This window comes from Emiliania huxleyi (assembly GCF_000372725.1).
Source record: "Emiliania huxleyi CCMP1516 unplaced genomic scaffold EMIHUscaffold_934, whole genome shotgun sequence".
NCBI lineage: Eukaryota > Haptophyta > Isochrysidales > Noelaerhabdaceae > Emiliania > Emiliania huxleyi.
The window spans coordinates 1-13,704 of record NW_005195057.1 but is presented as its reverse complement, the minus strand read 5'-3'; the positions used below and the strand labels follow the sequence as shown (position 1 = coordinate 13,704).

The 13,704-nt window shown below is 65.5% G+C and overlaps 3 protein-coding genes across 3 annotated transcripts; 2 read left to right on the top strand and 1 right to left on the bottom strand.

Moving 5' to 3' along the window:
* Positions 1-993: 993 nt before the first annotated feature.
* Positions 994-2,685, top strand: EMIHUDRAFT_372552 (hypothetical protein; the record flags this gene model as incomplete). The annotated part of the gene is made up of 5 exons (XM_005756983.1): positions 994-1,317; positions 1,356-1,462; positions 1,492-1,656; positions 2,172-2,253; positions 2,304-2,685. 4 exons carry the CDS (start codon positions 994-996, stop codon positions 2,251-2,253), a joined length of 678 nt encoding a protein of 225 aa, XP_005757040.1. The 3' UTR covers positions 2,304-2,685.
* A 1,281-nt stretch (positions 2,686-3,966) lies between these two features.
* Positions 3,967-4,905, top strand: EMIHUDRAFT_419966 (hypothetical protein). The gene is made up of 3 exons (XM_005756982.1): positions 3,967-4,014; positions 4,083-4,138; positions 4,250-4,905. The coding sequence occupies exons 1-3, from the start codon at positions 3,985-3,987 to the stop codon at positions 4,614-4,616; spliced, it is 453 nt and encodes a 150-aa protein (XP_005757039.1). The 5' UTR covers positions 3,967-3,984; the 3' UTR covers positions 4,617-4,905.
* Positions 4,906-6,100: 1,195 nt separating this feature from the next.
* EMIHUDRAFT_446643 (hypothetical protein) lies at positions 6,101-7,259 on the bottom strand. The gene is made up of 4 exons (XM_005756981.1): positions 7,057-7,259; positions 6,679-6,813; positions 6,534-6,602; positions 6,101-6,276 (listed from the first exon to the last, which is right to left on the bottom strand). Exons 1-4 carry the CDS (start codon positions 7,204-7,206, stop codon positions 6,244-6,246), a joined length of 387 nt encoding a protein of 128 aa, XP_005757038.1. The 5' UTR covers positions 7,207-7,259; the 3' UTR covers positions 6,101-6,243.
* Positions 7,260-13,704: the final 6,445 nt, after the last annotated feature.

The following is a 13,704-nucleotide window of genomic DNA, read 5'->3' as shown; positions in this document are numbered from 1 at the left end:
AGAGAGCGGGTGTACCTCTCTGTAGCTAGGGTTGCCTTAGGCTTAGCCCTTACGCGGTTAATTTGGGGCCTAACAGTTTGTGCGCCATTCCTCTGGATATATAAAGCAGACACCAGACCTCGGTTTCCCATAGGGTTTCTGCTGCGGTTTCCCATCGCGGTTTCCCATAGCCGAAAACCCAGGGGTCGGTCGGTTTCTGCCGCGCGCTCTGTTTTTTCTGGGATCTGTTTTCTGGGACACCCGCCTCGATTTCCCGTGGGATCTGCCTGTGGGTCTGGTTTCTGCGGTGTGAAGACATCTGTCATCTCCCGCTTCGTCCTAATGAGCTCATTCCGGCCAATGAACAGGTGTACCCCCGTCCGAACCCGGGGGTATCGAGCACGAAATCACAGAGAGAAAGAACATTGCGAATGTCCCTCGCTCACCTGCTCCTCTCTCGGAAGACGCGCGCCGGCCTGGGGGACTCGCTTGCGATCCCGCTCCAGCCAGAGGCCGCGTGAGGCGCGTGGGACGGTGTACGCTGGGGCTCGGCCCCAAGTGCACTGGCCTCGCGTCTCGAGGGGAGGACGGCTCGTAACTGAGGTCCTGCGGAGACAGTCGTCCTCCCCTCAACCCGACGAGAGTGGGCGGGCAGTCCCCGTGGCTGCAGTCGCGCTTCCGAGCCGACTCCGCCCCTCTCTCCACCCGGCCATTCCAACGGCCAGGCCGCTCGCTTAAGGCTGATTGGCTAGACGAGCGGTCTACCTCCAACGGGGCGGTCCGACAGCGCGTGGATCCGGCCCGCCCCGGCGGGTTACGGTTTAGCGCGCCGACAGACCGCCCTCTCCACCACCCTCGCCCAGGGATTTACAACGCTGTCTTAAGGTCCGACAGGTTCGGCACCGGGCACCGCCTCGGTGTACAAAATGCGCCTGCGGGCGGACCCTCACAGATCACAGATCACATTGCGCCGTGACGGGATATGTTATCTGGGATCTGCTTTTTCGGTCCCCGATGGCGAGCTGGCTCGACGATCTCGGTCTCAACGAGCTCGAACACATCAAGGATGGCGCAAGTGCCTTCGCGCAGGAGCTCCACCCAATCAACTCGGCGGAGGATTTCATCAGCTTCGTGGTTGCGCTCAACCTCTACCCACCTGGGACGCCCTTACGCGCTGAGCGTATTGCTGGGGAGATGCCGGCAGGCCTCTCCGCTCCTGCGGTGCGGTATCTGCTAAGCAAGCTGCCCATTGTCGATCGGGGCTTGCCTCCCAGCTTCGCGACGACCCGAGCCGCAAGACCGTTCGGCTCGTGCCGGACGTGGAGCACTGCGTGGCGTGTGGCCTCGCTGGGGAGGCGGTACCCCTGGTGGTCAAGCGGGCTGACAAATGCTCATCTCCAACGGTCTATGCGGAGCACGGGCGACTGAAGGGCGAGCTCAATGGCCTCTCCTGCCCCTCGTGCTCCGCGTGGTACAGCATGTCGTACGCTGAGGGCGGCACGCGCATCCCAGCTGGCAAGCAGGTGCCCTACCCAGGGGCGACTGCATCCTCACGCCGCTGGATCCAGCTTTCCCAGAGCTCGAGAATTCGCTGCTCGACAGGTTGTCGGCACAGATGGTGCATTCTCACACCGGCTTCGAGACCTTCTGTCACGAGTGGGCAATGCGGTGCGGCGAGTCAAAGGATCTCGCCCATACGATGCGGCGACGCCTCGGGCACACCTGGTTAGCGTGGTCGCTCCTGCGCTGGCGCGACGAGAATGCGTCGCGGGCGGGGGAGCCGCTACCATTCGAGCCGCTGGGCTTCACATCCGACGAGCAGCTCGATGCGACTTTGCTCGAGCAGTGCCAAGGTCGAGATGCGAGTGGCCGCCTCAAGCCCGAGTGCCTGCTGTCCCGCTTCACCGCATTTTGGGCGGGAGAGCACGCGTCGCGCTGCCTCAAGCCGGTGCCTGGCAGCAGTACGTGCGACTGCTACATCATCGATGGACACCATAAATATCGGCGCAAGTGCTGTTCCAACCGGAACGCGCGCGTTGTCGATGGGCAAGCACGGAAAGGCGACTTTGGGCTGTTCTGGCATGCCCGTCCCTGGATCGCGCTTCTGTGTACGTTGCCGCGGGCCGCGCGCACGGACACGACCTTTGTCGCGGGGGAGTTCAGGCGGACCCGACCTTCTCGCGCATGACGAGGCTGTCGCCGGGCACCTCGGCGGGGCCAATTCGAGCAAGACGCACGCCGCGACTGGCGGCCCCTGAGGCACGCCATCTTTGACGCCGTCCCCGCTGCCGCCTCTGCGGCGCCGTGGCGCCCGGGCCGGTCCCCTGCGGCGCCGTGGCGCCCGGGCCGGTCCGCCGCCGTCGGGGAAGGCGGCTCAGTAGAGAGCTCCACCCCTCTGCCGGGGCTCGCCGGTCGTAGGACGGCGCCCCACCAGCGCCCGACCGGCGCACCCGCGCGGACAGGGAGAGCGATGCATGCACTGATGCCTTAGTTGGCGTCGCGTTAGGAGGAGGGATCGGGCGCGATGTGCGTGACCATAGCCGCTGCACCCTTGCGCGACGTAGTGTCGCCTGTGTGCAGTCGTGTGTCGAGATGCGCGAATCGTGCCTGCCCTATGTTCATGCCATGTGCTTGCCATGTCCATCCCATGTGTCGGCTGCGCCTAGCTGCGCCTTTAGGAACGACCATGCTCTAGAGAGCTCATAAACAGACAACACAGTGCGCTTAGCATGTGCGCTGGCTTGGCGCGTGGTCTCTGTACACACACACACGACACAAGAGTGCGCGCAACAGCAAACCGCCACTCACACCGTGGGCACGCTCACACACGTAGCACAGGCCGCGCTCACGGCACGGCACTGAATGCGAGGTAGCGTGGCAGTGACATGGACGACGACATGGGACGCCGCCCTCGGCGGAGATGACTACGATGCATTTAGGAACGGAAAATGCACTGCGGGCTGGCGGCAGCGATCATCGCCCACGGTGGCGGCACCTGGCGCTCCACATGCGACTCTAAGCGATGGCGGCCTCCATCGGACACCAGCAAGCCGGCCTATTGGCGCTTCTTCTGCCGTGCAAGCACCTTGCGAGCGTCTTCGTATGGGCAGTACTCTCCAAGAGGCAGAGCCAGAGGCTTCTGCTCTGGCACGCAAAAGACCGGGGCCCACTTGCGGTCCGCCATGATGTATGCCTTATACTTCGAGAAGCTGCCTTCGGCAGCCTTCTTCACGAGGTTTTCCATTTGGGTAATGGCGAACGTGTCTGGCAGGCTTTCCGACGCGGCAAGGAGTTCGACGGCCAGAGCGGGTGATGCGCCGTTGCCAACGCCACAAATCGGAAGAGTTCGAAGCGCTCGCGATTGTCGAGCCGCTTGGACCGTCCGAGGCGCTGCATGTCGTAGTCACGGCTGCGAGGGTCCTTCGACCAGGTCGTTGGCCAGAAGTGCAGGTCGCCAATGGCATTCTCAACGTCGGACAGGGCGTCGGCGTGCCAAACACCGAGTGCCTGGCGCTTGAGCAACTGAACGCTGGCCTGTTTTGCGTCAGTCTCACAGAGGAGCGACACTGTGCGCTGAGGCACCGTGGTGAGCCGCTTCTCGTCGCCGTTGAGAGGTGAAAGCAACGAGGGGCGCTCCATCGCACTCGATATCGCAGAAACCAGAAACCAGAACGAATCCTCCCCTAAGGGTTCCTCCCACCCAGAACATGCTGCTGTCTTAGTACTCCCGCCCGTTCGACCCATTCGGAATCCAATTAGTTAATGAATGAAGGGTCATTCCGGCGGAATGACCCCTCCGGGAGATCGTTCACACCTCGAAAAACCAGAACTCATATCGTGTGTGTGTGTGTGTGTGTGTGTGTGTGTGTGTGTGTGTGTGTGTGTGTGTGTGTGTGTGTGTGTGTTTTGGTGTTGGAGAGGAAGGAGTGGAAGAGAGAGGAAGTAATGAAATTGATTTTGAGGTCATTGTAAAAGAAAAACATCTGGCAGCTATCTCGCAGTGAAATGTCGCTTTCATTCCTGACCACAACGCTGGTGAGAGCGGAGCGCGCGGCGGTGAGCCGGGCCGGCGCGCCTAACGCGGCCGTCGCCGCTGCCTGTAGGCGCTCGCGCCGACCGCGCTGCGCCCCGCGCCGCTGACCCGTGCTGCTGCGCCGACGTGCGTTCCGGCCCCTGCGCACCCCTCTGCGCCGCAAACCGCGCAGATGGAGACAGGAAGGGGGCCCTCCGTGCCGGCAGCAGCCTAAGGCGCCCCTGCCGCCCCGCCCAGGATGTCGGAGCCCATCGCGCGCCGCGAGATCTTCAGCAAGGTGCTTGGCTCCGCCGCGCTGCTGTCGGCTGCTGCCGCGAACGCTGAGGTTGACTACGCCGGCGTTGGCTTCCTTGGTGGCTCGTCCACGATCGACGTGAACAACGCCAACATCCGCGTCTACATCAAGCTGCCGGGTATGTACCCCAACGCGGCTGGAAAACTGGTCTCCAACGCGCCGTACAAGAATGCGGGCGAGATGTACTCCAAGTGCAAGTTCACCGCGGCCGAGTCGGCGGCGGTGAAGAAGTACGAGACCCGCTTCATCTTCCTCGAGCCCAAGCCCGAGTACATCATCGACAACATCAACAACGGACTGTACCGCTAAACGAGGCCCCCGACGCGTCGCCGCCGCCGCTGTGCCGCCACCACCGCTGTGCCGCCCGCCCCGCCGCGCTGCTATCCTGCGCTGCCTGCTGAGCCAGCGTGCCCTGCTGTACGGGGCCCGTGGATATGTGCACGGACGGTGGACGGCGAGGGAAAGGCATGTTTTGCGAGACGCCTTCCGGGCGCGTCGTGTGCGCCCTGCTGGTTTTGTGGTCCCATTACGCGATACGCGATAGCTAGAATGTCTGTGCGAGCTTAGGAAAGGCGATTCACCAGTGCCTCCGGGCTCACACAGCCCGCGGGCGCGCGCGGCGGCTCTCCGCTCACACCTCACTCCACACTCGAGTCTCGACAGACACGACACTGACGACACTCCCTCGTCACCTCACACCTGTCGGCTGTCGCTGTCACCTGTCAGGAACGCTGTCCTCTCAAACCGGACAAACGGAAACGCTCTCGAGGTCGAGCTCTCACGCGCTGTCGCCCTCTCAGCCTATCTCCCAGCCTCACGGGGCACACGGGACACGGCGCTAGGATGGCACGGCACTGATCAGTGTCCGCCCTGTGTGACTGTGTGGAGTGCGTGCTGTGTGTCTCTCGCTGTCACCCCCATGTGCCGCCGCCGTGGCCCACCATCCACCACGCACCCGCTACCTGCCCCGTGCTTGCTCACACGCGACTCCGTGTCCCACCACGTTGCAGCTGTAGCTCCAGGAGCCGCCTTGCTCGCCCGCCGAGGAGGTGAAGGGAGACTGCAGCCACCCCAGCCAGCGCCAGGCCGGCGAGGACGGCGGCGGTGCCGTCACGGCGGGCGAGAATGGCGGCGAGCACGGTGGAGAGAAGAGGAGCTGCTCGGCCTCTGCCAGGAGGCGCGGCTCCATCGGCGGCGGCGGCCCCTCGGGCGGCGGCGGCCCCTCGGGCAGCGGCGGCTCCTCTGGCAGCGGCGGTTCCTCCTCTGGCGGCGGCGGCTCGGGTGGCGGCGGCGGCTCCTCGGGTGGCGGCGGAGCTGCCTCGAGAAGCGGCTTGGCCGGGCACGATGGCGGTGCGGGCAGCGGCGGCGGCGGCGGCGGCGGCGGCGGCGGCGGCGGCGGCGGCTTCTTTGGCCGGCCTGCGACGGAGCTACGGCGGCGGCCGCCTCCGAGCGATATGCGGCCAGAGGCCATGGCGTTTTCGAGCGCCAGGCTGCGTTCCTGCAGGGGCGAGGGCGGCGGCGACGAGGGCGGCGGCGGCAGAAATTTCGAGGCGGCCGCGGCCGCTGGCGCCGTCGCGGTGGGGGCGTGGCCGTGGCCGGCGCTGCACTGCCGTCGGTCGCGCCAGCGGCGCTGCAGCCGCGAGACGTTGGCCTCGCAGAACGCGAGGAATGGGTTGCTGCCGGGCGTGCGAAGACGCTGCGACGTCGACGCGCGAGGAGTGGTGGCGGAGGCGTCGCGCATTCGAAAAAGGAAGAAATCCGTCGGCTACACGTGCGGAGCACTCGCTTCTCCCTTTGTGTGCGTACCTTGCAATGGTACGTAAATTTGGATAGCTCCCGAGACACACGACAAACCGCGCGACCCTCTGCGAGCGGGGAGCGGGGGACGGATACACGGGCGCAGCGAGGGGGCGGGGCGGCCGGGCCGAGTCCTCCTCTAGGAGCCCTTGGACTTCTTGATACCCCGAACCTGAGATGGGGAAGGGAAGGGCGGGGGGGGGGCAGGGGGGGTTGGCGGCGGCGGCGGCGGCGGCGGAACCGCACGAGGCGGGCGGAGGTGGCGGGCGGCGGAGGTGGCGGCAGGTTTGGTGGTAGGCGGCGCTGCGACGGTCGCGGCGGCGGAGCGCCGAGGCGGCAGCGGCGGCGGAGGAAGCGGCGGCGGGGGGTGAGGGAGCCGGGCGCGGCGCGTCTATTCGCGGTGCTAACGAGGATGTGGCGCGCGCGCACCTTCTTCATGCGATTCTTGCGCTCCTTCCGCTGCTTGCGGGCCGTCGCCTTGGCCTTGCCCATGCCAAACTGCGGCGGGCGGCGGGCGGCGCGTGAGCCACACTGGTGCCCGCGACGCGGGAGCGAGCGCGGCGGCGCGGCTCACCCGCGTCAGGAGGTACTTGGGCGAGTACTTCTTGGCGGCCGTGAGGCTGTCATAGATGAGGCCAAAGCCAGACGAGCGGCCGCCACCAAAGGCAACCTTGAAGCCATAGAGCAGCACGCACGAGGGGTCGGCGACCTGCGCGCGCGGCGGCGGCGGGGAGCGCCGTCGGCCACAGCGGTCTCGAGCGCGAGGATCCTCGCGCGCACTGGGGGGGGGGAGGCCATCCCGCAGCCAGGCGGCGCAGGCGCAGAGGCGCAGGGACCAAAGCGCTTTGGCAAAGCGCCGGCGGCGCCGTGCAGCCTGGCGCAGTGAGCGCCGACGGACCAGCGACGGCAACCGGCCGCCCTCCGCGCAGGCTGCCGGCGGTGTGCGGCGAACCTTGTACATCTTCGCGAGCTTCTCCTTCAGGTCGTTCTTTGACACGCCGGCGAGGCCGGGGTGGATCACCTCGCACACAAATTGCTTCCGCTGCAGCAGCCGGTTGGTGACGAACTTCTTTGTCCTGACGGTGACTGCGCCGGACTCCATGCCGCTCGGCTGTGGCTGGCGGCGGCGAGGAGACGAGGGCAGCGCGCTCTCTGAGGCTCTCTGCGGCTACAGGCACGCGGGCGGAAAAGAAATCGTGTGTCGCCTGACCCACCATGCACCATCCCTCCCTTGGGGTATCTGTTTTCTTTCTTTCTTTCTTTATGGCAACTGCTGGAAATGTCGTTTGCCTCTGGCGCTGCTCTCTGCACGTGGCAGAGGGAGTGGAGAGAGCACGAGAGCGGCACCTATGTTACACAGCCTATGAGCGCCGAGGCAGGAAGTTGCGACGGGAGCGCGCCAGCCGATGATGGGATGCTCCATGGGGCGGCCCGGGGTGGTCCGCGAACAAGCATGCCAGGGCGCTCGGCCCGCTCGCACTTGTTGGAGCACCTGGCACGCCGGCGTTGAGACACTCCGAGCTCCGAGGGCCTTGGGGACGCAGCCTCACTACTTGTCTCAGTTCTTTCTTCTCTCCCTCCGTTCCGGTGTGGCCTTTGACGGAGTGTGTGGTGGGAGAGGGCAGGGAATGAGCGCAGGGGGAGGGGGGGGGGGGGGGCTCAGCCGTGCAAAAAGCATCAATCAATAATAGTAACGAAGAAATATTGCTCGGCCGTTCATGAAGTCCGTCTCGATCTGGAGGAGACGGGTCAACCCCGTGAGGACCAGATCAGGTTCGCATTGTCGTAGCCGGAGGGGATGTTGACCTTTAGCTCTTGGGGCCACCTTTCCGCTTTGGTTTTTCCCCCACTGACCACTCGGGCAACTTTTACCAAATGCAAAAGTTGCACTTTACCATTCGGGCAAATTCGATTGCATTTTACATTAGGGGACCCCTAGGGTTCTGAGGGCCGGATTTTTTTAAGACCTTTTAAGAAACGAGGAGGTTTGGGGGCTTAACTTGCCATTTAAGAGATTGCAGGCACGGGGGGTCCCTCTTTTAAGACCGTTTAAGAAAATCGGCCTCGCCGGCACGCCGGTCCCGCTGGGTTGCGCCGTTTTCTCCAATACTGCCGTACATTAGGCACAAACCCGCCTCCTCTGAAGACACATCTGTAAGTCTAGTGCACTGGCAGGAGCCGTACTCGCATAGGGGACGCGTGCTAGCTGACTGTAGCCAGCTTCCCGGCCTCCGGCGTGTCTACCGGGAGCCTCCATCTGCCTCCCGGACCATCGACCTCGGGAGCTCTCCCGCAACCGTTTAAGCGTTTAAGACCGTTTAAGGAATTGGCGGCCCAGCGGCTCTTAAAACTTGCCATGGCAAGTTTTAAGCCGTTTAAGCCGCAGGCGCCCCAGGGCCCACCCTTTTAAGCCTAGGGGTCCCCTAAGCATTTTACCACTCGGGCAAACTCGATGAAACGGGCGAACGGAAAACGCGTTTGCGGCAGCTCGCCGGAGAGCTATGCATGAAGCGGCCGGCGCGCCACCGCAGCTCACCGATGGAGCTTGCGGAGCGGCTCAATCCACTGGCGCAGCAGCATTGCGACCCATTCTCCAAGCACGGCCTCTGGCGTTGCGATTGCACAGAGAGCGAGCAATAGTCGCCAAAAACACTGATCTGTGTGCAGCGGATCTCCATGGCGGTCGCGCCCAGCGAAGGGACAACCACGGGCCTCAGATGCTCGCCCGGATGCGGACCCACCGTGCGAGTTGCAGCCCCGGAGGTGGCCGACCCAGCTCACCCCCAGAGAGGCCATGCCCAGGGTCAGGCATAAAAGGGGGGTGTTTTTCCGTCCGTCCAATCTAGCGTCCAACTTGGTAAAATTCGGTCCAGCTGATTAACCTTGGTAGGTGGACAAAAGTATGCGTTTATCGGCCTCCCCTCCCTAACACTAGCCGGCCAAAATGTACTCTGACCGGTTAATATTAGAGAGGGGGGGGGCGGTCGGGTGTCAGACCTAGCGCTAGGCGTGCGAGGCTGACGTATTTGGACAATCCACCTACGCCGCCCTCCACCTCGCCCACGCCGCCGCCACCCTCCACCGCCCCCGCACCGCCGCCGCCGCCGCTCACGCCGCCGCCGCCCTCCACCTCCCCCACGGCCCACGCCGCCGCCGCCGCCGCTCACGCCGCCGCCGCCCTCCACCTCCCCCACACCCGCCGCCGCCGCCGCTCACGCCGCCGCCGCCCTCCACCTCGCCCACGCCTCCGATTACTGTGCCTTCCCCGGGCACAGCCTTTCGGTTCGTGAAGGGTCGGTGCGTGTCGTGACCTCCTGGAACACCCGTACCCCCGCACCATCTCCGTCGCGTGGTTCTACAACCTTAACCATCACCGGGAGCGGCCAGGACTCATAGACTCGGTCGAGAGACCCCAGATTGGCATCCATGCCTTTCTGGACAGGGTGGCCCGCCACAAGGACCCCAGGAATTGCGACTCGCCGCTTTCCTCCCGCTGTGATTCTGTGTGAGCTCTGTGTCTTGATTTGCCAACAACAAACCAAAACCCAACTTTTTTAAGAAGTTGGCGTGACAAGTTAGGACCTATCTTGAGCCGGAGCGGACGGAGGCCATGCCGCTTCACCTGCGCGTCCATCTCCACCACATCGACACCACCTTCAGATCGGCGGTATTCGACGACTCGCATGCATCGCAAACACAGGTAGGGGACTCAACATCTCGGCTGTGCCTTACCGGCGTCCCACACGCGACACGCCAGGTATGCTGCAATGCAACTTGCGGGTTGTGTGGCGGGCATGGCTGCTCCGCTGCTCCCGGCGGGCCCCGTCAGTGCTGTATGCCGTCTATCCTGCGCACGGGACGCCAGTGCAAGTGTAGTCGAGCGAAGACGTGGCCTGTGCCATGCGAAGCACGGCCGTCTCGCTTGGCGCTGCACAGGCCGTGGGTGCACACGCAGCTGCATCAGCGGCGAACGTCTCCATCGTGCCCCACGCACTGAATGGTGGGGGCCGCGACGGTCCGGGCACTTACTCCATGGAGCGGTGGGACAACTGTAGCGAGTACAGCTTGGTGGTGACGACGCGCACCGGGTTCGGGGACCGCATCTTGGACACCTGGTCCACCTATGCGGTGTTCGCGCTCCTGCCGCTGGCGCGGCCGCTGGCGGACCGCCCCTGCCGCATTCTCTGGCACTCCAACGACTCGCCCCTCCGGGGCAAACGGCCGGGGCAATCGGTTGATGCGGACTACGTGCCGGAGGGGACCGAGCTGCGGGTGGGCCGCTGCGTAATCGAGCACGTAAAGGAGCACCGGAGAAAGTTGTGCGACGTGTGCCTGAACGACGCCACGCTGGAGCCGCCGCAGACGCAGTATTTCGCGACGTCTGTTTGGGGCTTGCTCACGCCGGGGCGCCTGGCCAGCAGCGAGCACGTCAGGGACAAGTGCGCCCCCACCGTCCCGCCCTCCCCAAGCAGCAGCAGCAGCAGCAGCAGCATGCAGAGCGGAGCAGAGTAGAGCAGAGTAACAGAGCAGAGCAGAGCAGAGCAGAGCACAGCACAGCACAGCAGGGCAAAGGAGAGCACAGTGGAGACACGCGTAGCTTCTAGGGGTACGTGGCTGACGAGGATTTCCGACGATGGCATGACAGGTTCTTTGGCGGGAAGCGCGTGGGGGTCGATAAGATGACGGCAGCCTTCCGCGAGGCCGCCCGCAACACCACCATACGCTCGCGCCGCGTGGAGGAGCGCTTCGGCGCCCTGGCGGGCGCGGGCGCGGGCGCGGCGGAGGGGGGGCTGGTGGGGGTGCACATCCGCTTCTCGGACAAGGTGGTCCGGTTCAAGCAGTACAGAGGCCCCAACAGCAAGATGGCGGCGACGCAGGAGCTGGCCGAGGCCACGTTCGCCTCCGTTAAGGCGTACCTCGGCGAGGAGATGGTGCGGCGGCGCGGGCACACGCGCTTCTTCGTGGGCAGCGACGACCCGGCGCGCTTCGATGAGGCCGCCGCTTTCATCACGGGGCTGGGCGGGGAGGTGGTGAACGCCCGGCGGCGGCCCCGGCAGTCCGCCGCTGCCGCCGCCGGCGGGGAGCTGCGGTCGGAGGAGTACGTGGTGGACGACCCGAACGCGACGGCAGTGGACGACTTCCTCATGCTCTCGCGCTGCTACCCCGTCCTGCAGGCGGCCAAGTACTCCACCTTCTCCATGGCGGCCAGCCTCGCTGGCGGCTCCACGCTCCTCAACTTCTGCCGCGAGCCCCTCTCCGACAACCTCCTGTGCGCCGTCCCTCACTCCCTGCCCTGCCTGGGATGTGAGCCTTTTGTCTGTGTCTGCTGTGTCGCACTCCGTCCTTCTTGCCCCCCGCTCCCTCTCCCAGCAGGTACGACTGGGCGGCAGTTGTCGACCTCCGCCTGCCCTACCTGGGCTCGTGATGTCCAGTGGCCGCCAGACACGGGCAATCACGTGAACCCAAGTGATACCGTTGCATGAAAATCGCCGCCGCCGCCGCCGTATCAATCGGCCCCGAGCGGTGGTTGAGGGGTTGAGGGTTGAGGCCCCCCCTCATGAACCCGCTTAACCAAGTCTATCAGTCGCGTGTTGCTTGTCTCACACACCAAGGCGGTGCGGTAATCCCCCCCCCCCCCCCCAGCTAGTGCTTACGTTGGTACTCCTGCTATGGAGCTTCTCCTTCAGGTCGTTCTTTGACACGCCGGCGAGGCCGGGGTGGATCACCTCGCACACAAATTGCTTCCGCTGCAGCAGCCGGTTGGTGACGAACTTCTTTGTCCTGACGGTGACTGCGCCGGACTCCATGCCGCTCGGCTGTGGCTGGCGGCGGCGAGGAGACGAGGGCAGCGCGCTCTCTGAGGCTCTCTGCGGCTACAGGCACGCGGGCGGAAAAGAAATCGTGTGTTCTCTGACCCACCATGCACCATCCCTCCCTTGGGGTATCTGTTTTCTTTCTTTCTTTCTTTACCAACTGCTGGAAATGTCGTTTGCCTCTGGCGCTGCTCTCTGCACGTGGCAGAGGGAGTGGAGAGAGCACGAGAGCGGCACCTATGAGCGCCGCACGTTGTTCGTGAGGGGCCCCTTTCCCCCGCCTCTGTGTGCCTCTAAGAGCGACTGCCCGTTGCGCGTTGGCGCGTTGCCCGATGAGATGACACCAGAGGGGGAGAGACGTTTTAACGCCCCGCTCGCGGGGCATCGCCATCCCAACCCAGTTCCCGCCGGTGGGAGACCCGCACCCCCGCGGCGCCGTGCCCGCACACACAGATCGCTCATCGGCCTCTCGCTTCCGCGCCCCTTTTGGCCCTCTCGTTTGTCATATGAAGAGACGCTTTTCCACGATACGTACACAGTATCAGCTATCACGTATCAGAGGGGGAAAAGGCTCTGTGCCGTACCCCTGTGTAGTGTGTTACACAGAGCTCACACAGAGGCTCTGTCCTCGGACAGCGCAGGCAGGAAGTTGCGACGGGAGCACGCCAGCAGGCCGATGGGACGAGTAAGCAAATATGCCCGCCAGGGCGCGGTGCGCTCGGCCCGCTCGCACTTGAAGGAGCACCTGGCGGCACGCCGGCGTTGAGACACACTCCGCCACAAAACCGCGGCGCGTCCCCACATCCACCGACCATGCACACACAGCAAGATGCCACACCGTATGCCTCTCCCCTCTCTCTCCGACCCACCCCTGCAAGGGAGTAGGCCTCGCAGCACGCCCTGCCCCGCACTGCACACGGAGCGCAGCGCTGCACACCCGACCCTGCGGGAGGGAGCGCCCAGAGGGCGCGCGACCGCCGCCAGCCACCCTCACCTGCGGGCGAGCAGCGGGCACGTGAGGCGCAGCTCTCCACGCCGGCCGGCCCCACCCCTGCAGGCAGCCTCGCCCCCTCCTCCCTCCCTCCCTCTCCTCCACATGCGCACCGTCGGCCGGGCGACGCCCGCGAAGCTGGCCGCGAGGCTGGCCGCGACTGGATCACGTTCTCGACGTAGAGCTGCTGCCAGCTGGGCGCCTATTGGCGGCGGCGGCTCCGCTCCCCTCCCTCCCCGCGCCTCGCGCCTCGCGCGGCCGACGGCGGAGCGGTCCGCCTCTGCTCGGCAGCCCGGCGCGCCCGGCCAGGAGAACAGTGCGCCTACTCGCCCATCCGGCGGCGCGTGAGGCCGTCCCGTCTCGGCAAGCCCGCGGCTGCCGTGGCGGGCCACGCTCCGACGGGCAGGTGGTCGGACGGGTGCGTCTCGGACGGCATCGCCTTGGGCTGCGGCGAGCCCGCCTCGGCGCAGACGGGCATCGGGCGGAGGCAGTGCAGCGCCGCCGAGTGCCAGACGAAGTCGAGCACGCGCCCGTTGCGAAAGCTGCGGCCGGAGGGAGGGAGGGAGGGAGGGAGGGTGTTGAGGGCAAGAGGGCGGGGAGCGGGGTGCCGAAGGGGTGCCGAAGGGGTGCCGAGGAGGGCGGAGAGCGACCCGCCGCTGCGCACCTCGCGCGCAGCTGTGGCCCCCAGGGAGGGGACCCGTCTCGGTAGGCGTCGCGGAGAGGGAGGAGCGGGCTCTGGTACGGGGCCGAGCCGGCGCGCACCTTTGGGGGCGAGGGGCGAGGGGTGAGGCGGAGG

Excerpts from the sequence above, each read along its gene's own strand:
- EMIHUDRAFT_419966 (XM_005756982.1), top strand. The coding sequence starts at position 3,985 with ATGTCGCTTTCATTCCTGACCACAACGCTG. Across the intron at positions 4,015-4,082 it reads CATTCCTGACCACAACGCTG|GCGCTCGCGCCGACCGCGCT; the intron begins GTGAGAGCGGAG and ends CGCTGCCTGTAG. Across the intron at positions 4,139-4,249 it reads ACCCGTGCTGCTGCGCCGAC|GATGTCGGAGCCCATCGCGC; the intron begins GTGCGTTCCGGC and ends CGCCCCGCCCAG.
- EMIHUDRAFT_446643 (XM_005756981.1), bottom strand. The coding sequence starts at position 7,206 with ATGGAGTCCGGCGCAGTCACCGTCAGGACAAAGAAGTTCGTCACCAAC. Across the intron at positions 6,814-7,056 it reads AGCTCGCGAAGATGTACAAG|GTCGCCGACCCCTCGTGCGT; the intron begins GTTCGCCGCACA and ends CCGCGCGCGCAG. Across the intron at positions 6,603-6,678 it reads CCAAGTACCTCCTGACGCGG|TTTGGCATGGGCAAGGCCAA; the intron begins GTGAGCCGCGCC and ends CGCCCGCCGCAG.